The sequence below is a fragment of the Tachypleus tridentatus genome, chromosome 10 (genome assembly GCF_004210375.1).
Source record: "Tachypleus tridentatus isolate NWPU-2018 chromosome 10, ASM421037v1, whole genome shotgun sequence".
In the NCBI taxonomy this organism is placed as follows: Eukaryota; Metazoa; Arthropoda; class Merostomata; order Xiphosura; family Limulidae; genus Tachypleus; species Tachypleus tridentatus.
The window spans coordinates 156,685,738-156,711,608 of NC_134834.1; the positions used below are offsets into that span (position 1 = coordinate 156,685,738).

General features: G+C 32.4%; 1 protein-coding gene across 1 annotated transcript in view; it reads right to left on the minus strand.

Moving 5' to 3' along the window:
* The window catches only part of LOC143230713 (regulator of G-protein signaling 3-like), a 73,574-nt gene extending 49,381 nt beyond the window's left edge, over positions 1 to 24,193 (minus strand). Inside the window, exons 1-2 of the mRNA XM_076464743.1 lie at positions 24,053 to 24,193; positions 7,002 to 7,642 (exon numbers count right to left, since the gene is read on the minus strand). Coding sequence (XP_076320858.1) covers positions 7,002 to 7,514 — 513 coding nt within the window. The 5' untranslated portion in view covers positions 7,515 to 7,642; positions 24,053 to 24,193. The remainder of the gene's footprint in view (positions 1 to 7,001; positions 7,643 to 24,052) is intronic.
* Between the last annotated feature and the right edge of the window lie 1,678 nt (positions 24,194 to 25,871).

Here is a 25,871-nt window from a genome sequence, read left to right on the forward strand (position 1 = left end):
TCAAATTTGTTAACATACCCTCCCCATACGTGTAAAAATAATCTTGCAAGCCCTTTATATGTTCTCCTGTGAAATACTTTTTGAAAATCCAGATACATCAAGTCTACACCTTTACCCTCATTTACATAAGCAGTAATATTTTCAAAGAACGTCAAAAGATTTGTAATACAAAGTGTTCCCCAGTAAAACCATGCTGACTATCCTCACAAAAAAATTATTTTTGTTAAATGACTTTCGAAAGCATCTTTTAACAGACTTTCAAGAACTTTTCCAATAACTTGTATAAGACTAATTGTTCTATAATTACAGGGAGGATTTTTATATACTCCCTTGAAAAAAAATAGTGACACTAGCTAACTCCCAATCCTCTTATACCTGCCTACTATTCAAGGACTGACAAAAAAATAGTACGAAGTGACTCAAATATCCATCTTTAACCTCCTTCAAAACTTTTGAGGAAATATTATATGGCCCAAGAGCTTTATTGTTTTTTAAGCTCAGAATTAAAGCAGACTTTTAAAAGAAATGTTAAAATGTTCGATCTTATTTCCATCTATCAACTATTCAAGATGTGGAATATTGCTAAATCTTCGTTAGTAAAAACAGAAGAAAAAAACAAAATTTAACATCCCATCCGTTTCAGAATCATCAGATACCAGCCTTCCTTTATCAACTGCCGAGGGAATTACCCCAACCCGAACATTTTATTTACCCTTAATGTATTTAAAGAATTTCTCACTATTAATTTTAATATTTTCAGCTAATCTTCTATCACACATTCACTTCGATGTCATAATTTCCTGCTTCATTACCTTTCTTGACCTTCTATCATCAAGTCTCCTGACTTACCAGTCCATTTAAGTTTCTAAAATATAGAATGCTTTTCTTTAATTTTACCTTTTATACTTTTTGTGAGACAAAAGGTTTTTACTTACAACTACCCTTTTCTTTCTAAAAGAAACATGTTAAATTGAATATTAAAAAATTATCTTCAAAAATTATTTACATCTGATCAGTGTCCCCAGCTAACTCAGCTGGCCAATTCACAACAAATAATTCTTGTCAAGAATTTGCTTCTTTGAAAATTGTAACTAAAATATCATTATATCTTATCACCATATGCAGTAAAACATTAAACCTAATAGAATAGTGATCACTTACATCAAAATGTTCTCTAATTTCAACGCACTCGATCATTTGTGTATTTGAAGTTAACAATTAATCTAAAATAGCATTGTTTGCAGTTGGCTCCTTGACTAATTGTTGAAAAAAGTCATTCTGTACAGTTTCTAAAACATTTCTTCTTCACTTTGACTTGAGCATTTCTCAGTCTAGATGCCTGAAATTAAAGTCATCAATAACAATGACTTCATTGTAAATTAAAATCTTAATCGTAAAGTTTTCACTAAATTCACCAGTATAATCTGGTGGTCTGTAACAAATTCCTACTAAAAGTCTTTTCTCTCTAAATCTGCTAAGAGAAACTCAAGTTGATTAAATCTTGCTATTATCTTCAATATCTTCAACGTCAATAGAACGTAACTCGCATTTTACGTATAACGCTACTCCCCTATATTTAGTACTCTATCGCTATTAAATGCCATCCTGTGATACAGCGGTATGTCTAGGGACTCGCATTCCCAGCAACCGGATTTCTATACCTACGTTGGGCAAAGCACAGATTGGAAATTGTGTAGCTTTGTGCTTGATTCTAAATCCTTGTTAAACAGCCTGTAATCTTGTATTTTCAATAAATTTCTGTCATCAAAATAATCTACGTTTAATCATGTTTTATTTATTCCCATTACATCAAAAGCCTATCTTCCTCCTGGGCCCGGCATGGCCAAGCGTGTTAAGGCGTTCGACTCGTAATCTGAGGGTCGCGGGTTCGCATCCCCTTTGCGCCAAACATGCTCGCCCTTTCAGGCGTGGGGGCGTTATAATGTGACGGTCAATCCCACTATTTGTTGGTAAAAGAGAGCCCAAGAGTTGGCGGTGGGTGGTGATGAGTAGCTGCCTTCCCTCTAGTCTTACACTGCTAAATTAGGGACGGCTAGCGCAGATAGCCCTCGAGTAACTTTGCGCGAAATTCAAATCAAACAAACAACAAAATTTTCCTCCTAATGTTCTAGAGTGATTTGTTTTATTTTGTATACTTCATGCATTAGAATAGTAACAATCAATCATACCACTATAAATATTTCTATACTCATTTCTTATGCTAGATTTTTCTTTCTCTCTTATTCTTTTGCATTTAATTTATCCTGGTCCTCACCACTATCTTGTTCTAATTTAAAACTTATCTTACAGCTGAGTTATTAGCCTTAGCAAACAATCCAGTTTCTTTCCCAAAAGCTCCCTTCTTCCACTGAACTGATCCCACAAGTGCAACCAGACAATCTGCTCACTCTTACATACTAACCTAAGCTTAGCATTTAGCCCTTGTGTTTGTTTTGAATTTAGAGCAAAGCTACTCGAGGGCTATCTGCGTTAGCCGTCCCTAATTTAGCACTGTAAGACTAGAAGGAAGGCAGCTAGTCATCACCACCCACCGCCAGCTCTTGGACTACTCTTTTATCAACGAATAGTGGGATTAACCGTCACAGGACTAGCAGTGTGAGGTATCTAAAAACGAGGTACGTTGAGCCATCTCGAGCGTTTTCTCTGTTGCGAGACTAGGAATCAGCATTGTACTTACAGTTTTGAATTTCACTCCAAACAAGAGCGAAATAGGCTCTAAGCTGTTGGTTTCCATTGTTTCTCGTTGTCGACTCCAAAAAAGGCCCATGTGTGGTAAGTTATTTACTAAGAAGAGAGAGATATCTGTACGAAGCGTACTTTAAACAAGCTCGCTTACATTTAAACTTCACACAAAGACTGGTTAAGGTTTACGTAAAACATTATTTTATTGTGATTATTGTGTTACGTCGCCCCCATAGCTTTTGTTTTGTTTACCTGAAATTTCATGTTATAAGAGGCGTGGACAAAATTTACCTAGACATTTAAGAATTATTTTTCTTTTGCGTGAAGCCTTCAACTAAACTTGGTACCTTTGTTTGGAAGGTTAAAGGGTCGTTTATTAAGTTTATTTCTTCCCTTGAAGGTTAAACACTTGATATAGATTGCAAAGAATCATTCAGAATCCTGATTAATTCAGACAGCCAAACAAAAATTCCATTTAGTGACGTCAGTACCCGCGCCTTACTCCTCCACATGTGGGAGTCCTTGTATGCCTCGTCTATTGATCATAGCTCGTTGAAATACTCAACAATAAGTATGGTAAGCGTTTATGGTTGTTGCTAACTTCAATTTTTTAACACGTTACAATAAAAAGAACTGTATACTTACCTCCTATAATCACTAACTATTTGATCCGGCTTTTATTTTGATATATGTGGAATAAAATCAGGCTTGAAAAGAAATTAATAATAACATTTTAGTTTCAAATGCATCTTTAAAGCAATATACGTCTTACGATGTGATTATTGTGAGGAAGTTATAATTAAACTACAAGGTTTATATTCAGCGTACATTGATGAAAAAATAACCAAGAAATCTGGAGAAACATAACGTGTGTATGTTTTCTTATAGCAAAGCCACATCGGACTATCTGCTGAGTCAACTGGGGTGAATCGAGCCCCTGATTTTATCATTGTAAATCCTAAGACTTACCTCTCTGCCAGTGGGGGACGAAATATAACGTTTTGGATGGTAAAGCTGCATCTATTTTGATGGGAAAATTTCTATGACGATACAACTTAGTTGTTTTGATGATAAATGTCTCCATAAATTTTATGATTGTAAGACTTGGTTGCTTTGGTGGTGACATTATTTTTAGGAAATCTGGTGACTATATGACTTGGTTGTTCTGATGGCGAAGAAAGTACAACAAGAAGTCAACTAAGTACAACATTTGGTGGTTTTGATAGTTAAGGAAATACATTAAGCAGTTTGACTACTATAAGGCCTGGTTGTTCTGATGTGACACCCGGAGGTATAATAGCTATAAGATTTAATGGTTTTGGCAGCAAAAAGATCTGATAACTATAAGAGTTGGTTCTTTTGATGGTGGTTTGTTCTGGTTTGTTTTGAATTTCGCGCAAAGCTACACGAGGGCTAGCTGTTCTAGCCGTTCTTAATTTAGTAGTGTAAGACTAGAGGGAAGGCAGCTTGTCATCACCACCCACCGCCAACCCTTGGGCTACTCTTTTACCAGCGAATAATGGAATTGACCGTCACATTACAACGCCCCCACGGCTGAAATGGCGAGCATGTTTGGTGTGACAGGGATTCGAATCCGCGACCCTCGCATTACGAGCCGAGTGCTTTAACCACGCTATGCCGGTGCTTTTAATGGCGGAGGTACATCAAATATTTATTGATTATAATATTTCATTATTCTAATTGAAAATAAGCTACAGTGAAATGTAGCATAGTGGTTATAATGCTCAACTCACGGGATAGAAACCAGTCACCGAACGTGCTCGCACTTTATGCTTTGGGGTGCTGTATGTGTTGGTCTATTCCATTATTCGTTGTTAAGAAACCTTCAAGAGTTGGAAATGGGTATGTTGACTAACATCCTTCCCTCTAGTCTATCATTTCAAAGGTATAAGAATGACAAACTCCGATAGTTCTAGAGAAGTTTCTAGCTACATTCAACAAACAAATCAATAAAAGATGAATGACTAAAATGCGTTTGTTTTGACGATGAACAGGTTACAAGAGTTAATACTATACGACTTATACCGCGCTTTCTTTTAGTTATTATAAAGACTTCTGAACGCTTCAACGAGTTACGAAGTGCAAGAAACATTTTTGACTTCGATATTACAGAAATACAACGAATATTTATTTAGAATATCTTACGAAGTGAATTAAAACTCGATCAACAACAAAGACAAAAATTCTACACTTTTCTGATTTAAGGGATTTCTGTTTACGTCTGTTTACCTACAAATAAAAAAATGTTTTGAGTAATATCTCATTCAACATTAAAGATAGCACCCATGTGTCTTTCTAACCCTCCCCCTCTTCATTATCAAGACAATATGATCTCCTCTCGAAGAGCTCGCTCATGCTGCCGGGTTCCTATAGACTAATAAAGATGTTTTTGATCCGAATGTGTTTTCTTTTTCATTCATTTTTAAAACTCTTCCTCGTAATTCCCTGATTGCTCAATGACACACACTTTTGTACTGAAACCACCATGCCGAGAGCGACGTCATAATCCAAGTACATACCCAATATACTGATATTCTAAATTTGAGTGGGTGTTTGTCGCTGTTATAGTTGTTTATAAACCCAGAGATCTGTAACTTGATTAATTATCAAGGTAGATTGTTATGAAAACCACAACCTTCTGAAGAGCATCTGTTATATAATAAACGTGGGTTTAGCAACTTCAAACGGCAGCTGTACAATGAAATGGAATTTACTCTCAGTAGTGTTGTCAGAGAATTGTTATCTGCATAAGTCAGTTCACATGTGTTGTCAGAGAATTGTTATCTACATAAGTCAGTTCACATTCTTATGTTTTCTACATACATTTTTTAGCTCATAAAAATATTTTAAACTTACCTTTTAACTTTTACAAACCAAAATTTAAAAGTGAGGTTTTCTTCACATTCATGTTCGGTTTTATGATTCATGGTTGTCCACTGTGACATCTGTTCTGGATTAAGCAAGTTTCTTCTTATTATAATGTGTTGTAAACATTGTTTATTTGTATGCACGCTTTCGTAATATCAAATAATTTGCTTAAATACAGAAAGACAGGTGAAACCTGTGTCTGCCGCCCAGGATGTGGAAATTTGAACGATAAAAGCGTAAACTAAAGCTATATTCCAATTTATCTTTTACTCTATACTGCTCTCTTTAGTGTACGTCGAACCCTAAACGATATAGATAATCTGATCTAATCTGTCTTTAGAGATCAAAAGTAGAAACTCTTTACTGTACGTCAAACCCTAAACGATATAGATAATCTGATCTAATCTGTCTTTAGAGATCAGAAGTAGAAACTCTTTACTGTACGTCGAACCCTAAACAATATAGATAATCTCGTCTAATCTGTCTTTAGAGATCAAAAGTAGAAACTCTTTACTGTATGTCGAACCCTAAACAATATAGATAATCTGGTCTCATCTGTCTTTAGAAATCAAAAGTAAAAACTCTTTACTGTACGTCGAACCCTAAACAATATAGATAATCTGGTCTAATCTGTCTTTAGAAATCAAAAGTAGAAACTCTTTACTGTACGTCGAACCCTAAACAATATAGATAATCTGATATAAACTGATAAAAAGTAGAATTTACTTTTATGCAATATTCTTCCTTTGCTGAATATCGTGTCTAAAAATGTTTCAGAAGTAGATGTTTACTGCTTTACTTCATTCTTAGAAGTGGTGAATTCCTCTTTAAAGAAATCTTTGCTTGGTCTTACATTGTCAGAAGTATCACGTTTTCTCTCAGTTAAAGAAACATCTTCATGCACTATTCAAATTGAACTATCAAGACATATTAAAGACAACGAAACTTGGTATCGACTTCCAAAGAAAAAGTAGTTCTTCACTGGTGAAAAAAGGAACCGGTTTTAACTTCCGACGTGTTTTAACATACTTGTAACTCTTCTTCATCTGTCTGTTTAATGGTATTTCTCCCTCTATCGCTTCCAAGTGGCTCAGCTGCAATTCTGAGAGTTTATAACGTTTAAGATCGAGTTTTAATAGCCGCAGAGGACAGATGATCTAACGTGTAGCTTTTCCCTTAATAACAAACAACATGTACATACACACACACATATACACAAATCACCTTCACAATATTTTTGTATATTAAAAGATATTATTTTAACATATAACTCCAGCAATCTGTAATAACATAATCGTTTGGAATTCGTGGCTTATAAGTAGATTACATCGACTAATAGTAAAGGTGTCTTTCTTTCTTTATTGAGAAAGCATACTTAAAACAGTAAACTAATAATAATAGAAACCTACCGGCTTCTCCCGAAGAAACAGAGCATGAGCTGGAATGTCTTTGGAACATCCTGCACTATGTGTTCTTTTCAGTAGTCGAGAGATCCTCTCGGTTCCTTTCGATATAGAAGCTGTCATTGATGTTCCCACTGAATGTTTACAGTTATCTGTCGATCCCTTTCTTACTTTTGTCCGAATGCCACATATCCAGTCATTAGGAGTATCAGATCCAGATTCCTGACTGTCAAATTCTGCGAGTTGGTCAGAGCCTAAACTACCGCTTCTCTCCATTTCTTTGTTTTTTTGCTGATAACTAGAAGTCGGTCTTTCGGTAGACTCTGATGTGCAGTAATCAGTGTTTATATTACATTTATGTCCGAATTCAAAAGCTAGCCCGGTGCTTCCATAAGACGGAGTGTTTCCCGTACTGCTGGAAGCCCACGAAGGGCTGCTTTCTTCCCATGTACACTCTCCAATCTCCATGAAACTGTTTCCACCACTTTTGTGCATTAGTTTTTCAGGTTTGTGTCGCATGGGTCCGCAGAGTTATCTGGAAAACACGCCTAAGGGTGATTGTTCGTCAGTAAACTCACGCTGACAACGATCCATTGAAACATTATCCAATTATGAACGGAGTCTCTTGAGTTTTTTAAGAACTCACTCTGTAACAAAAAAATACATGTTGAAAAATAAGTTGACTAATGTGATGCCTTATGTATAAAATTTTCTAATATAAAAAAGTATAAAGATGTTTCCGCCAATTTGTGTGCGATTTGTTGAAAAAAAAGAACCAGAGTTTAAAAAATTGAACATATGTACAATTATAAAATTAATATATTTCATAAACACATATATCATTGATCAAGAGAAAACATAAAAATGTTAGGTGTGCTGAAGAAAGCGACACAGTACGAATAGAGTGGAACTCCTAGAAAAAAACGTTTATTTTATAAAAATTGCTCCACGTTAATCTTCATAGTTTATTTCTGTTATGAAAGAATTCCACTTCCAATCTGAAAGGCATTTTATGCGCATGTGACCTAAATGGCCAAGTCTCATATCTGTAGGATTCAAATATAGTCGTTCTTAATTTTGAATAATTAACCAACAGTAAGAAAGCCAACTAACGCTACTTTCTCCAAAAATGGCTGAGTAGGGAATATTAAACCGAATAACAATATTGCAGTTTCATTACGCGCTGATATTATACTAATCGACCTTTACTGCATAGCTACAGCAAAATTAACGCTAAAGAGAAATTCAAATGAAATATTATTATTTAAATATTTAGACTTTGTTATTAGAAAACTTGATTTTCAATAAGCTGTTAAATAATGATTTATATCAATAAGCTGAAACAGTTGAAAAATGTTTCTCTTACAAAAAACAATGGGACAAAGACCTTTATATTTGAAATAATGCACTTAGTACCACACGATGTAAAACTCAGCCAGAAAACTATATATGTGAAAACGGCTAGTATGGGTAGAGAAAAACTCTATACCAGCCGTTTTTACAAATATATTTTTCTCTACAAGTGGGTTTTCTCGTCATCTTAGACAGAAAACAGTAATTTGTGTTGCCATCTAGCGAATATTGAACAAAACGAAAGAGCTGCGACTTCGACTTAAACAAGACGATGAATTCTTAAGCGTTCACTAAAACCTTATCAGAGTATTGACAAAATTTTTGTACATTTTAGAAAGCATATTTACTAAAGAAATTATAGATGCCATTGTAACTTTCCTACTTGTTAATTGAACATTTAGAAAGTTTTATTAATGAATTATCAGATAATTATATTTTATTCTATGAGCCAAGTGTAATCTAGTGGTTAGCATATCATATTTGATATGTCACTGAACATACTCCATATTGTAAAGTATGGATACTAGAGAAGAACAACTGTCATATTCACAATAGATCAAGAGTACCATGGTAGGCGGCAGGTGCTAATGAATGGTTGTCATTCCCTTTAATAAGCAGTAATAAATTAGAAATGGCTGTGTCTAAACCTTGAGGTGCTGATCTGGCTTTTAGCCTAAACCGAAAAAAATTCCAATTGCTAGAATTTTCTATTAAAATATTGTGAAAATTGTGAGTGCTAAAAACCGAGTTTCGATACTCGTGACAGGCTCAGCGCAGATAGCCCATTTTGTAGCTTTGTGCATAATTATAAACAAACTGAAAGAAAAGCTTAAAAACATTACGTTCAATGGATATTTTTGCTCATCCTCTCATCACACATACAATGAGAACTAATTCCAAACTAAGCACAATAATGAAACATTTCGATTAATGGAAAGTAAATAAATCCTTTACAAGTTTCTTGTTAAAAAAGACGAAACTACGCTTATATGAGAACATATGTATATATATATATAGCAGAACAATATACAATTACAAAACGAGACTTGTAAGAGAGTGAACGTTGTCAGCAATAACAAAACGCTGGAATGAAAATAACTTAAAATGTAATCGAAAAACATAAAATAAAACATATTGAACATGACAGAATAGGTTTTTTTGACAATTTTTAGCATGTTTTATTCTTGCTCATTTTATATTACAATTTAAGATGCATGTATCATATAATTAATATATGAAACTTTTTTATTTTTTGTTAGCTATATTTTTGTGCAGAAAGCGTGTGTACCCAATTCGATTTTATTACTCATCAAGAATTTTACCAGCATATCCTCAAATTGAAATTATTTTAGACATGATTAGGTCAAATTAATCTATGAGACATTTTTTAATTATTTTTATTAGCTATATTTTGTGCGTCGGGAATACCAAACGTGGAAAGCGTATATACCCGATTCGATTTTATTACGTATTGGGATCTTTATCAACATACCCTCAAATTGAAATTATTTTAGATAGAATTAGAGTAAATTTATTTATGAAACCCTTGGCGTGGTCAAATACATCAGTTAAAAGGATTTGACCTCCAGAGTACAAAATCGTAATTAGCTCTTGGGTCGTTCAGAAAATGACGGAGCTATGATGTAAACGTTTGTATTTGAAATACAATAACTTAGAGCCTTTCTATGAGCTGCTATGCCGCAGTTAAAAAATGTATGCGCGTGGTCGTTAATAATAGTTGAATCTTTGAATCTAAAACTATTTTATATTGTTGATAGATGGCAGCACTACAGGACTCAGTACGCTGGGACAGCTGCCTAATGTGCATCACGAGTGTATTAGTGTATTTATTGATCACTGATATTCGTGAGATGTGGAATCTATAGAAAGAAATCTGTGAGACTCGATGACTGGGGAGTAGGTTTCTCTCGAAAATGCACAGTTTTGGTGATAAGAAAAAACGAGAAAAACAGACTTATAATTCATAAAAAGATGTTATATAATTATCTTGACTCGTATTGTTAAACAGTTAACAAGGACAAACAACACAATGAGTCAATTAACTAGAATCTATCAGCGACAATGACTACTTGTAAATATGATTGTAAAACAAACTTTTTTTCTTCTAGGATTTAGGGGTTAAAGGTATTATTGTATATAGATTCATGAATGATTGGTGTTTAACACGAAGATACACTAATTCTGGAAGTAGTTCACACGAGCACAATAAATATTTAGGAGAAAGGATAGATAAAATTTTAAGAGTATTACGTAAAAAATATATGAGATATGGTGGTATTAACAAGGATACAATGACCCTTTGAGACAAAACGAAGGAAATATAAACCTTGCTGATATTACGTGAAGATACATAAACTATGGGGGTATTATATACAACAATACAATGATGTTTGAAGTAGATGTACTACATGGAACTAGCCTATAATAAAGACTTGAAAAGGCACAATATACACTTATGACGAAACCTTGTTTTATTAACTATGTTTTGGTTTCATGCACTTTCTTCGGCTTAGTTACTATACTATTTTTCAGAATATTTTTTTCTTAAAAGTTGCTAATACCCAGCTTAGCATTATTTGAAAATGGTAACTTATAGGTTATTTAGAGAGTCAACTATATTTACTTCTATTGTAATTTATTTCAATGGATTTTGTAAAACAAAGGTTCTGAGACTGCTCCATTTTGGCTTTAATATTGAAGTTGAATAATAATATTGAATTTAAGGAGCACATATTGAAGAAATTCAGATAAAAGTGATTGTAGTGACATCTATTTATTATTATCCGTGTTACCATGATTTTAAAATATACAATAATATCTATGTAATTTATTTCAACAACGCGTATCAATCGCTTCTTGCGTGAATGCGTGCTAGTTTACACAGAAATTTAAAATTCCTATTAGCTAATTAAAGAATGATACCTTTATACATTTATACGAATACAAAAGTGAACGACGTTTAATGTGCATTTTTCTATACAAGTACAAATCGACGACATTTTACTCATTAACTTGCCAGACAATTGATTCAGTAACACAAACAGAAACACGCAAGTTGATAAGTTGATAGCTTACATTCCCGTGGCTTATAACACAATACCATTATTTCACAATAGAAATTACAATATGCATTTAAAAAATTAACAATAAGGCTTAAAGTTTAAACACGCTTCGTATTGAAAGCACGATCTTACCCGCTATGTAATCTACGATAATTGACTATAATATTCACTGTCACAACTTATTAATATTGATCATATAACTTATACACAGCGACCATGACTTATACATGAAAGATCATAACTTGTACACACAGAAAGATCATAACTTGTACACACAGAGAGAGATCGTAACTTGTACAAACAGAGAGAGATCATAACTGTACAAACAGAGAGAGATCATAACTTGTACAAACAATGAGACATCATAACTTCTACAAACAGAGAGACATCATAACACACAGAAGGAGATCATAACTTATACACACAGAAGGAGATCACAACTTTTACACACAGAGGAGATCATAACTTGTACAAACAGAGACCATAACTTGTACAAACAGAGAGAGATCATAACTTGTACAAACAGAGTGAGATTATCAGCAAGAGACATAGTCTTAATTTTCGATTTTATTTGGTCAAGGCTTCTCATTAGGGGCACAATACTTCGAAATTGGTCAAACTTTCTGACTGACAAATGCGTTTCATGTTTATTTCTCACCGAAATGCACACTTTTGATGAGGAGAAAAAAATCTTGCAAAAACAGACATGTGTTGTAACTTCTTTCAATGTTTTCCACATTTTGGGGTCTTTTTTAGCTGTGTGTTTTATAAGAAATAAACTTGATTTCACAATATATTTTTGTACACATACAATGGAAAACATATTGGAAAAAGAAAGTAGTAGAACACAAGCACCGCTATTTCTTTGACCTTCTAATGAAGTTTTTTTTAATTCTTTTTTTAACCGTCATGTAATCTTAAATTGTTGTTTCACAGCAATCAAGAAATCCGACATTGCGCAACCCACTAATGATGTACTATACAGTCAGTAACAAACACAGCCATAGCTACACCCGTTAGTAAAACACCTTTTGAAATTCTCCGTTATGTGAAAATGCGGCCTATAGCGAATATTCAACACATCCATTTAAGGATAATTGCATAAGACCTTCAATTATTTACTGAAATCCTCTCTCTTGTAAACCTAGCCAGATATGGACTAAAGTTTTGATCGTATTTAGTGAACGAGTAGTCACGAGAGATTCATCTGTAATGTTTTCTTGCTTATATTTTGATTTTACTGCCCAAGCCTAGAGAAAAACCTTGTGCATATTCGTGTGGGATTCCAAGCAGAAATAAAAACTGTACTTGGTGAAATCTAGTGATTTAACCGTCTATATCATTTCACTCTTATAGCAAATAAGTTTAGAAACAGCACACGGTTAACGGCGTTAAAACTAAATATTAAATGTATTTTGTGAGGTTGAATAATTTCATATATGATATATAAAATTCTAACAATAAAAAATTAATTTTTACAGTATCTCTTTAGCCTAAAACTATATTTTACGTTTCATATAGAGCCTTTTTCACTATGTCATTAAACTGCTATGAAAAAGTTACATGATCATAGTTCTCAATTGCTGATATATATTACAAATTGCTAAAGAGAATGGCAAATATTAGTCAGTTCTACTAGCCATGAACGATATATAATATAACAAAAAAGTCGATTACATAAATAATACAAGGTTGTATAAGCGATGCTGAGACATCACACGCATAACTTACAGCCCCCACTCCCAGTTGTTAAGCGATAAGTATTTTAAGGATTTATCACACTAAAAATCTGGTTTCAATACTCGCGGAGGGCGCAGACTCCAACTCACGTAAACAAGAGGTCAAGTATTCAATATATATATGTATTAATTTTTAAAACAAAGTTTCATAGTCAACTTATTTTAGTACAAACATTGTACCCAAGCAATAGTTTATCCTATGATAAATTGTATAATATAAGTTAAGTATAATGCACATTCCAGTCGATCACATAAGTAAAACATAAGTTTTTTACACACTTTGAAACATATAGCTCTAACGATTCTTGAAGTGTACCGTGAGGTGAGTTCTTTTAGGACGTTTCTTTAAAAAATATTAAGTGCATTACAAGTAGTCATAAAGAATCAATTTATTTCTTCAATAAATTTCGATACAAGCTACATCCACATATTATTTTTTTACAAGCAACATTTTAACAGAAATTCTGATACTAGTGTATGCCTAACTTCTAAATTTACTTGTAGAATTTCCTCATTAATTGATCGATATCAAACATGATGGCTGACTTACTTTTTAGCTAATTAAATGTAACTTTGTTTAATTCACTAACTGATAGTAAAATAAATAAATGGAGAGAGCACTTACTATTAATTCTATCATTTTACATTTTATATCATTTTCGTTTTTTATTTACTATTTACTGGACAATTATGTCATCATCTTGATTAGTTCCCTATATTTAAATTAATATATTAAGAATACAACTTACAACAAAACTCGCGCATTTTAAACTTAGTAAGCACAGAAAATAAAAAAAGTGGTCATATGTTTCACAAAATCATTTGAAAATTCAACTTACAGTGGTTTCCACCTTTTAGAAGTGAAAGTGGCTCCGACAAAACCAAGAGGTTATGGCACTCGACTCATAATCTGAGGGTCGCGGGTTCGATTTCCTATTACATCAAACATGCTCGCCTTTTTAGCCGTAGAGGCGTTATAATATTTCAGTCAATCCCATTATTCGTTGGTAATAGGATAGTTATACAACCTAATTAAAACTATGATATTAAATATATCTCAATATAATTATACAACGAATTAAAATTATGGTTGTATACATATCTCACCTGAATTATACGACTCAATTTAAACTACGTTCTTGCATACATTTCAGTTTAATTATGTAACCCAATTAAAAACTGTGATCATTTATATATCTAAGTTTGACTATAAACCCACTTAGATGTATGATCATAAATGTATATCACCTCAATGACACAACACACTCGAAATTATAATTCTTCCACGTTTATTAAAAAAAAAGTTTAATAATTTAAGTATTGGACAACTATCTGCCTATCTATCAGTAAATAACTTTACAAATACTTTCTAAAACTATGCTTATCATTGTTATACTGTAACATATGTTGACAAGTTCAAAGTATGTTAATCTTATAGATGGTATATTCATCCGAATTAACCTTTGTTTAATCCATTATTTTGAACCCTTTTTTATTTATTTATTTTTTCAAACTATGTTACAATTGAATGCTTTTGAAGTGTTCTACATGTAACATGAACTCTATTCTTTCTTTTACGGTATTTTCATTTACATTTTTAATTAGAATGTTTAATATATTTATTTTTATTACCATTGTTTTATTATTATGTATTTATTATAAAAATTATTTTGCATTGTTAATGTAGTATATGGATAGAATTATTTAATTGGGCATTGGAAACAATCATCTTCGTACAATAGATGGATTATGGAAACCAGCAATGCAAAGTGGTGTGACTAAGACATGACAACCTTATGAAAGATCCTATGGAAATTATGCTGCAAAGCTGTTAGATGGAAAATGATTGGACACAGAGACATGGACTGTAATGACATGGTGTGATGAGACTTAAAAATAAATTTAATAGAACATACCTAACTTCTGTAATCTTTATAAGTAAAAACTTTAGGAACGGCATCTTTAATTAGTATACTCGTTGTCAGTTGTTTTTTTTATTTGAATATCCAGCTTGTTCTGATTGTAACTTAATATTATTATGGGAAACCTTTGTCTATTGACCTTAGTAATACATTTCCTATTGATTTTCAAATTATTCTTCTTTCAACGTCAAGGATTCGGGAGTAAACTAAATTATAGACATTTGCAATATTTTTTTTGTAGTTACATACAGGTTAGCCTTGCAATATTTTTGTAATTATGCATACATTAGTCTCGCAAGTTGTTTTTTATGTAGTTACGCATAGGTTTGCCTTACAAACGCTTTTGTAGCCTTCTAAGATTTTTTGTAGCGTCGTAGAGGCTAGCATTGCAAGATTTGTTATTGTTGTTTTCGTGTAGTTACGTATATGCTAGCCTTGCAAGATTTTTTGTAACTATGTATAGTTTAGCCTTCCGAGATTTTTTGTCGTGTCATATAAGTTAGGTTTGCAAGATTTTTTTTTTTTTGGTTCTGAAATTACGTATGGATTGGCTTTCCATATTTTTTGTAGTTGCATATAGGTTAGTCTTGCAACGAAAGCAGAAAGTGAGATTTTTCCATTACATATACTAGCACACAAAAACCTGTATTTTACTGTGGGGTTCACCCCCCTTCCCTCATGATTCACTAAGGCCTCTCTGTAATGATCAAGCTTTCCCATTATCCCCAATTGCTTCTATAACTACTCCAATAGAGGATCAGTACCAGAAAACATGACATTCCCGTAATCTTGAGGAGAATTAGAAACCTAAATACGATGTCATATTCGTGATCAGGGATCGTGAAAACCTATTTCTAGGCACTCATAATGTTTTAGTAGCCTTTCAGGCGTGTTTTATTCTCCTCACCAAGGTAAGAGGGACATAGCACTATAAATTAAAGGATCTCTCATACGACCTCGAACCCGTTTGCTAATTTTGGTTTTACCAGATCCAGAATTTTAAGAGTAATTCGCTAACAAACTAATTCACTAGTACACAGCATGAATAAATATATAATTAAAAACAACTTCGCTATGACTGTGATCGAATACTTCAACTTTGTAATAGTTGTAACGGATTTACTAGTATAATGTTCCTTTAAGTTTAATACATGTATTTAGAAATGCATTTAACTTACAGTGACAGACTTATGTTGCGGAAATCCTGTTTCTTCTCTAAATTTGTAAAACAATTCTCGAGTGAAAGAATCAAGAATGTACTATGTTTGAATGTAAATACCAGTTTTGTTGTCAACTGAAGTTTTGAGAACCTCGCTTTAAGGTTTAGAAACCGCAAGCTAGTCATCATCACTCACCGCCAACTCTTAAGCTACTCTTTTACCAACGAATAGTTGGATTGACCATAACATTATAACGCCCCCACGGTTGAGAGGACGGACATGTTTTGGTTGACGGGAATTCGAACCCGTGATCCTCAGATCACAAGTCAAGCGCCCTAGCCACCTGAGCATGCCGGGCTATGTTACATACCGTCATTCAATTAACTTCTAAATTAAAATTAACGGCTAGTTAAAATCATAATACGTAATGTATGTAACATCATAAATCATACTCATCTGAGATAAATTATAGCATCTGCTATAATAATTTGTGAGGTCGTGTCGGAGAACTAAATCAAGACAAAACACGATCTGGATTAAAATTCAAATAATAATTCAATTTATGTTTATCACTGCCAACAAGATTTGATCATGTCTGATTATCAAGCTTTTTTTAAATCACCCTCCCTCGAACAACTTGAAATACATAACAAAAGTGAATTGCTTAAACTTGCCAAAATTTTAGAGGTGGAAGTTAAGAAATCAATGATAAAAAAGGAACTAAAAAGTGTATTATTAAAATATTAATCAATGATTATTTCCTGTGAGAGGAAGCATTATGAAAATACTCTAGTGTCGCCACTAGCCAATCAGAGTTGAATGATAAAAATAAGTCAGAAATTCAGCTAAAACTCAAAGAAGTTGAGACTGAACAAGCCCGTATCGATGCCGACAAAGAAATTCGGCTGAAAGAAATGGAAATTATATTAAACCTGATCGACCCTGGCAGAATGAAAACTTTGAACTCAAAAAATATATTAAAGTACCACCATTTAATAAATATCAAGTTGATAACTACTTACAACATTTTGAGAAAACTGCCCAGCCATGGAATAGCTCATCGAAAAGTGATAATTATTATTGCAAAGTGTTTTAACTGGAAATGCACAAGAAGCGTATGCCGTTTTTTCCTAAGAAATTATATAGATTATGATAAGGTTAAAGTAGCTATTCTAAAAGCAACGAGCTGATCTAGTACCGGAGGCTTATCGCCAAAAGTTCATTGCATTCAAAATAATCAACCTTATATGGGATTTGCTCACATAAAAAAAAGGTTATTTTAATCAATGGTGTAATTCTATGCATATTGGTAGCAGTCTCAACAAATTAAGATAATTATGTCTAACTGAGAAATTTAAACGTTGTACTAGTGACAATCTCAAACTTAATTTGGATAAAAAGAAAGTTGAAACACTACAGGAGGCAACTGTTCTTTTTGATGATTACATTTTAACTTACGAAACCTCTTTTCATACAAAGAAATTCCTCCTATCTCAGCAAAAATCTGTATCTGTTCAATCCACTAAAGTTGATTCTGTTTTAAAAACTCCAGTTTCTCTTGTTCGAAATTATATTACAGATGGGATAAAACTTCATTAAATCATAAAAACCTGTCTGCCATTTCTGTAAAAAACCTGGTCATGTTATCTCCGAATGTTACTGTTTGAAAAATGTGGGAACACCCAGTGCATTTATGTCCACGCATGGACGTAGTTTCACCAAGTCTCTCGATGTTATTGATTTGTCAACTGATATAAAGGATGGTGTAGTTAGGGACGAATTCAGAACTTTTGTGTCTTTTAATTATATGTATTTGACAAATTACAAGCCAATCTCATACTCACCAGTATTGTACCTGATGCTGGGGTGACTCAGTCATTGTTGTTAGAAGTTATAATGTCTTTAGATTCGAGTTCTGCCACTGTTGTTGCTCAGGGTATTTAAGGCAGCTTTGTTACTTCATAACATTTACTTATTATTAAACCAGACAAATTGTGGTTGTAGTAAAACCTACTCTGCCAACTAAGGTGTATAATTATTGTTGGGAAAAGTTGTTGCCAATCCCAAAATTCTTAGCGAGCCGATAACTTTCATCTAAGGATGATGTTATTGTCGAGTAGAATCCTGATGTGATTTCCTCGTGTGTTGTGACTCAATCTCAGGCTAAGAAATGAAGCCAAAACCAAATGATGGACACGTATTTAGAGGACAGTATTATAGATTTGTCTCAGAAATTTCTTGGATCCTACAGGGAACTTAAGAATAAGTGTCCTACTGACAGCTCATTGGTGAGTGACAATGATGAACATGAGAACCTGGTTCACAGGGTGAAGTTCTATTTACCAGAAGTAAACAGATCACCAAGCAAGAAAATAAAACACATGCCCCTTCATTGTTTAAATATACAGTCCCTAAAAACGAACTAAAGAAAGTTTCAAATGGTTTATTTTTCAAAAATGGTATGCTAATGAAAAAATGGAGACTACGTGATGAACCAGCTTCAGAACGTCGTTATAAAAGCATATCATTCTGATATATAGAAAGTGGCATATGAATTCCCTATGGGAGGTCTTTTAAATGTCAACAAAACGAGTGATAAAATTATGAGGCATTTCCTTTGCCCAAAAATTAGACAAGATATTTTTAAGTTTTGTGAAACTTGTAATACGTGTCAGTTGATTGGAAAATCTAACCAGAAAATTCCTGTTTCATAAACATATATATATATACACATACAGTTTTTTTTAATTAATCAGCCTTTATTATTTACCAATGGGGTACAGATTAGCTGCCTCTGTCACGTGAGGGAGAAAACGGTAAATTCATAGACTCACAATATTAAAACCCGAGATTCGACCCTATTCGCTCTGTGGACACAACAGATAGCTCAACTTGGTTTTGCTTTAAAACAAACAAAAATAGTTATGGTTAGTTTCTTATCTTTTATAAAAATAATGTATTATTTATGAAATTTGATAAATCAGCCTAATACGGCTTATAACTTAAGAGAAAAAGCTAACATAATAGGTATTCTAAAGTAGGTAGAAACTTCTGATATGAGATTTAGCAATCACGGTTATAGGAATGGGCTGTAATTCAACCACGAAATGAAAACAAGGATAATAATACATATGTAATAACGAACATATTAGACCTAAAGCTTAATACTTGACAAACAAACAAAGAAAGGTCTAAATTCAGGTCAGAAAAAAGTGAAGAAAATATATAAAACACGTGTTTTTACAACTGAAAACAAAATAAGCAATTTAAATTCTTGTAAAAGTTAGTCCTTCAATACGTTTGCATTGAGCTACACAAAATAGTATTCCGTTGGGCAACATTACTTCACAGTTCCAGTTTTGTTTCACGTAAGAGAGATTAAGAAATCCTTCAAATGAAACATGTAAAACATTCTAAGATAGTAAAACAGATGCCTAGTTCCCTCCCTCTTCTCCACATTTCTAGAATCACTGGACCTTATATTATGTCTGTAACTTGCCACTTCCAGCTGTGCCCGGGTATCTTTGTTTTAAATGATGCTTAATGTTATTGTTCCTCTGCACGGAAATCCAAGCCAAAGTGTACAACATTACCTAATAAGGATGGAACTAAAAATAGTCAAGTCAATAAACGTGTGCAGCTTTTATTGCTTTTATTTACTAATAGGATCCATTATATTTTATGGTTTAATAAGTTATATTTTGGAATGAGTGAATTAAATAACACCATTATTTTGCATGTTTATGAGAGTATTTTTTCCCACAATTATAGAGCTTTATAATTTCTATTTTCTAATTATTAGGCTTAAAGTATTTCTACTTTTCTCTTATTTATAATTATACAAGATATTAACATTGTAAAAACATCACTAACATTACTCATGTGTCTTACGTCCTAATCAAATAACACACACAAACACATTAGCTTATACTTCATACAGAAACATACACACACGTTAGTTAGTTTGTATTTCGTAAAGAAATACGCACACACACATTAAGGTTTGTGCATATTGTAAAGAAACACGCGCAAATCAGTTGCCAAACTATTTCGAATAAGGAGTCTGTTTTAACATTAATTTTATTTTTCTCACTTTCAAAGACAACTGAATCATGAAAAAAGAGATACCTCCACACTTAAGTTAAGAATCACCATAAGCTCCTTTTTACAATAATTTTACGTTTATCGTAACGCAGTATCTTTTACTATGTTTGTTTTAACAGCTCCATGATGAGTCAGCTGTAATTATCAGAGTTTACAACACTAAAATTCTGGTTTCGATACTCGCAATAAGCAGAATATAGATAGCCCATTGTGTATATTTGTGTTTAATGGCAAACAAACAACTCTTTTTTTATATTCTTCTCTTGAGTTTTTCCTTTGTTTCATTTTGCTAGTTTTTGTAATGGTTGTTCTGACTTTTTTAAATTAATGTGAACACTCTTAATGTTTTTTCCCCGTAGTTCAACTGTAAGTCTCAGTGCATATAACACTAAATTTCAGGGTTCGATCTACGGTGGGCACAGTGCAGGTAGCCTACTCTGCAACTTCGTGCATAAACAAAGCAAACAAACCAGCTAGTGAACAAAACGTGTACAACATATTCATAGTTATCTAAAAATACGAACGTGAATAATAAACATAAAAAACATATTGGAATATCTGCGTTCTGTTCACCTCATGACATTATTAAACCTCTTGGAAAAACCGTATAATTCAAATTCGTAAACGCATAAATTATTAGTTGATGCTTGACAAACTAAAAATATATTAATACGTATATAAACTTATATAAAATTAATGTACAATTTATTTTTGCACTTTTATCAACCTAATCAAATAAAATTTAAACTTAAAAGTAAATGAAGCCACTGTTATTTTTATTATATAGATACTTCTTTATTTAACTGAAAAGCTCATATTTTCAACTTATTTTTTCTGATTAACATAATCAGTTGCGATCATGAATTTTTAAATTAAGACATAAAATCCTCTTTATGTTAATAATCTATTTGTCATCTTTATGCTTAATACGCGAGAAAATAAATATAGCACTGTTGTTCCGCTTTTTTATAAGCTCTGCCAGGGAAACACTTTTACAGGGGTTAAAGAAAAATTAACTTTGTTTTTGCGTCCAAACTTTTCTTTCAACGAAAGAGAGAGAGAGAGAGAGAAGAAAAAAAAGTAAAAAACTATAGATGGCAAATAAACTTGCATATTTTACATTGGATTCAATATAGAAATATATTCGCTATCAGATCCAAACTCAGTGAGAGCAACTACAACAATCGATAAATATTCAAAGTACGCAATTTAAGAAAATAACGAGTTATTATTAAACCAAACAAACTACCCATGAACAGAACTCAAATCATTACATTAAACTCAACTGTGTGTTCGAGTGATTAAAACTGGATTAGATTATGTTATAGAAAACGTTTCATATTACCTTGACAATAAACTTAGGTGATATTTTGATGAAAGTGTAATCAACAGAACTGAGAAATGCGAACATAAAAACACATTTGTCGAAGATGATAATTAGTCGTGAAATTGTTGATGACAATAAACAGAAATATTTAACAAAACTAATAATTAGCATTCTCCATTACTGGTTAATTATTATACATTTAAAATGAGGTGTTACTGGAAGAAAATTGAAATGAGCTTAATATCGAATATAAATAAAAAATTTTCATGTCTCAATCTTTCTTATCGCTCTCAGTTCAAAATGTGTAAATGCTTTCTGTAGAATTAGCGTCAGTATGTTAATGAGCACCTCAAACCTCTTTTTAATATTAGCTAACCATATTTAAACATTAACAACTACATAACATACAGTTGATTATAGTTCGGAAACTAACACAGTCCTGACAACAAAGCAATATAATGTACAGTTGATTGTAGTTATACATCATTAAAAAACTCTAGAAGTAAAAGGCAAACAAATACCAACTGCTGTTAGTGAATTATCAATAAATTGTCTCGTGTTTGTACTGACAAACATATATTGGAGCTTTCAGCTTTTTTGTGAAAGTCCGGGAAATGTATTTAATATGTTAATATTTAAGAAAAAAACATACTATAGAACCGAGTATTAAGTACTGAGTTGACACACTTGTCTCTATATTTACTGTTTATTTATCATAGTCTAAAAGTTTATAACACCAAAGAAAAACAAGTTAAAATGGAAAAAATTACCAAAATAGCCCATTTATAGCTGTTTGTTGAAAACAATGATATTGTATACTACACAGATATTTAAAAATCTAAAGAAAAGAAGACATCACAAAGATGTACAATGAACTGTCCCTTATCAAACATAGAGATAGAACCTCTGAAAGGTTTAGTGTTGCAAGTTCTCGAGCTTATAATTGAATCATTGGTAGTGGTTGAAAATGAAATAACAAAAAGAAAGAAAACCATTAAGAACAAAAACTTTAAACACTTGCTTTTATCCATCTTAACTAGGCGTACTAGGAAAGTATCAATTATGAATTACTACAGTAATGTTTAAAAAGTTAATGAAATATAATGGTGATTGCAAACTGAGTTATAATTAGCTTGCAAAAATATCCAGTTATACTAAATGTACTTTTGCATGGTTTTAAAAGCGTTCCGTTTCATGACTAAATAAAACTAAAGTGAAAAGCAACAAATATATTTGTTATTTGCTTTTAAAGTCCATATGTCATGCCCAAATAATACGCGATTCACGGTAAGCACACGTTTTACTGACGTTACGACATTACAAACTGGAAATTTAAGTGTCCCTTCTGTGACATCATTTTAGTGTCTTATTACTCACAGACAGACAACACACAACTGTATAGTGGTGTAAGTGATTAAAACAGATGATCCCTCTAAGCAACCTTCTGGTCCATTTCGAGGAAATTAACTTTTAGGTATATTATTTATTTATTTTTATCGTTTTATATATCCAATATAAATTTTTCGGCTATTTCAAATCGTAATATGTAACATACGTAACATAACAAATCGGAGACTCGTCCAAAATACAGGGGTTCAATTCCTCTCGATGTACTCAGGAGATAGCTCGATTTGGCTTTGTTATAAGAAAAACACACACACTCGTCCAAGATAAATCATAGTACGTAACACACTGCACATTATACCTCTGCTTAAAACGCTTTATACCTAATATAAAAACTTACAGAATTATTTTACTGAACAATATTCAAAGGATGGAAATAGAAAAAAAAAATACTTATTAAAGTTAAACTCATTAGTACCCAGTACTGGTTGAAATATAATTATTACTTAATGACATCCTCAGCTCCTACCTGAACTGTTAGTACGTCCGTCTTCTTACACAATATAGCGTGAACATTACGTTTTCTATATCATGAGAACAAAATAGAAGCTCTTAAAACAGTCATGTTTGTTTATATTCTAGACAAATCAAACTAAAAGCCATCTATTGAAAATTTCTTTATAACTTATTCAAAGATTGATATTCGTTTTGATTTCTCCTTCTCCATGATGAATATCAGTTGATAAGTGAGGTAATATGAGCTTACTTTTTGAGACGTTTGAATTATTTGACTTTATTTATTTGTTATTGTAATGAACTTGTATTAAGACGTTTCAAGGCAACGAACGTGCATTAAAATGTAAATTGCTCAAACGCTTATAAGAAGTACTTTACTCACGCAAAGAAGCAGAATGGTCAAAGATTGTATTAAAACATCTTCCCGATGAACTTTCTTAGAATACTTTCAGTTGCAAATGCACTAGTATACTTAGATTAACATTATAACTAGCATTAATGTGCCTTACCTTGCTATCGTCCTAGCTGCTCTTAGACCTACGAAAAGTCTGGTTTCTGAAGGATTAAACGTGCTCAAACGAACAGCTACTCGACCGACACACTAGGCTGACACGAATCGATGCTGCTACCAAACTGGCTTTAAAGACAGGCTCTTCTAGGAGAGTGAGGAGGGTAATGCGCGAGTTATTCTAAAGATGAAGGCGCACGCACGAAATGAGAGTTGTTTGACGTCACTAACAATGCATGAAGGGGAGTAAATTGTACTTGGGAGAAATTTTAAATAGAAACATAATTCTGCAAAAAAAGATAAACTCTCTCTAAGCTCAAAACACAGTAATACAGATCTGATTTATTTTGCATACAAATATAGCAAGGCCAGTTAAACGTAGGGTTCTGTTTTGTGTTATTATATCAACTTTTGAAAGCCAAATTCATCTGATAAGCATTGTACATTACCTTAACAATACCTTAAAATTTATTTTATAGTACGGTCCTTTCTTTGTATAGATACAATGTTTCAAATTAATTTTGTTCGACAATAATCTTAACAATGAAAATAACATTAGTTTTAGACAACAGCCGTTTCAACCATTTTTGCCTGTGTAGAATCCACCGAGATAGATACACTCAAACGTACACTGTTTCTCAAAAAGGTTATAAGTTACAATAATACCTTTAAAGCAATCACACAACCACACCATGGAACGCAGCGATTCACAATTCTGGCTCGAAAAGGTTATGAACTATAATAATAATTCAAGCAATGTAAAGTTTAGAGAGAGAGAAATACAGAAAAAGTAAGATAGTCTAGAAAAGCACCTAAAAATTTATAAAAAATTACTTTATAGTCACGCAAAGCAAATTAAAATTAAATATATTTATTTGATAATTTTTCTTTTTAGGCGGTGCCTCACTTTCAAGACAAACCTTTTTCTTCAGGTATTCTGTTTGTAAGTGACAAGTTATTTTATGATATTACAACTAACTCTGAGTTAAGGTGATCAGTATATAACTGTAAATAAAAGTTAGTTATTTTCAAAGCTACTCCAACTCTATTACCAACAAGAATAATGGCACTGGATATAGTGAGAATATTGGCTGAAAATGTCAATAATATGGACTTTTATTACAGCAGAGAAAGTGTCTTCCATTCTTATACATCATTTTTAGGTAAAAAAGAAAGAAGGTACAAAGCAATAACGCACTTTTGTTATCAAATCAATATTAACTTTCTACCAAAGGAAGCTACCTACTTCGAGAGAAAACAATAACCTAACTGGTTATGGATATAGTTAATTGAATATAATTATTTACGTTGTTAGTTATAAAAGCTAAAAGGCATTGTTTATTAGTAAAATACCCAGGCTATCAGAGATATTTTCTGCCGTAAACCTAATAATATCTCACGACGTTCGGCCATTTTAGGAGATTTTGGTTTTTTCGAAATCCATATATTAAGCTAATAATGTAAAACAATATTTACAACAAACGTATTATAATTAACATTAAAAATAATAGAAATATGCAACAGTCTAACCGATACTTGTAATGAAAATAACAACAAAGAAATAATAGAATATGCTTTACTTACTTAATACTTGAAACCTGAATGATATAACATATAGTTAGAATATTGATTCTTTAATTAAAATATAACAAGATAAAATTTAATACGAATGAAACACACTATGAGGTGCGACTAACACAGCTACTCCCATTTTAACTCGCTTCTGATAGTTAACAAAACACGCGTAGAAAGCCAAAGAAGGAATAAATAAAGTTAAATATTTTGTAAACGAGATTAGCTTCGAGAAAGTTAAAAAAAAA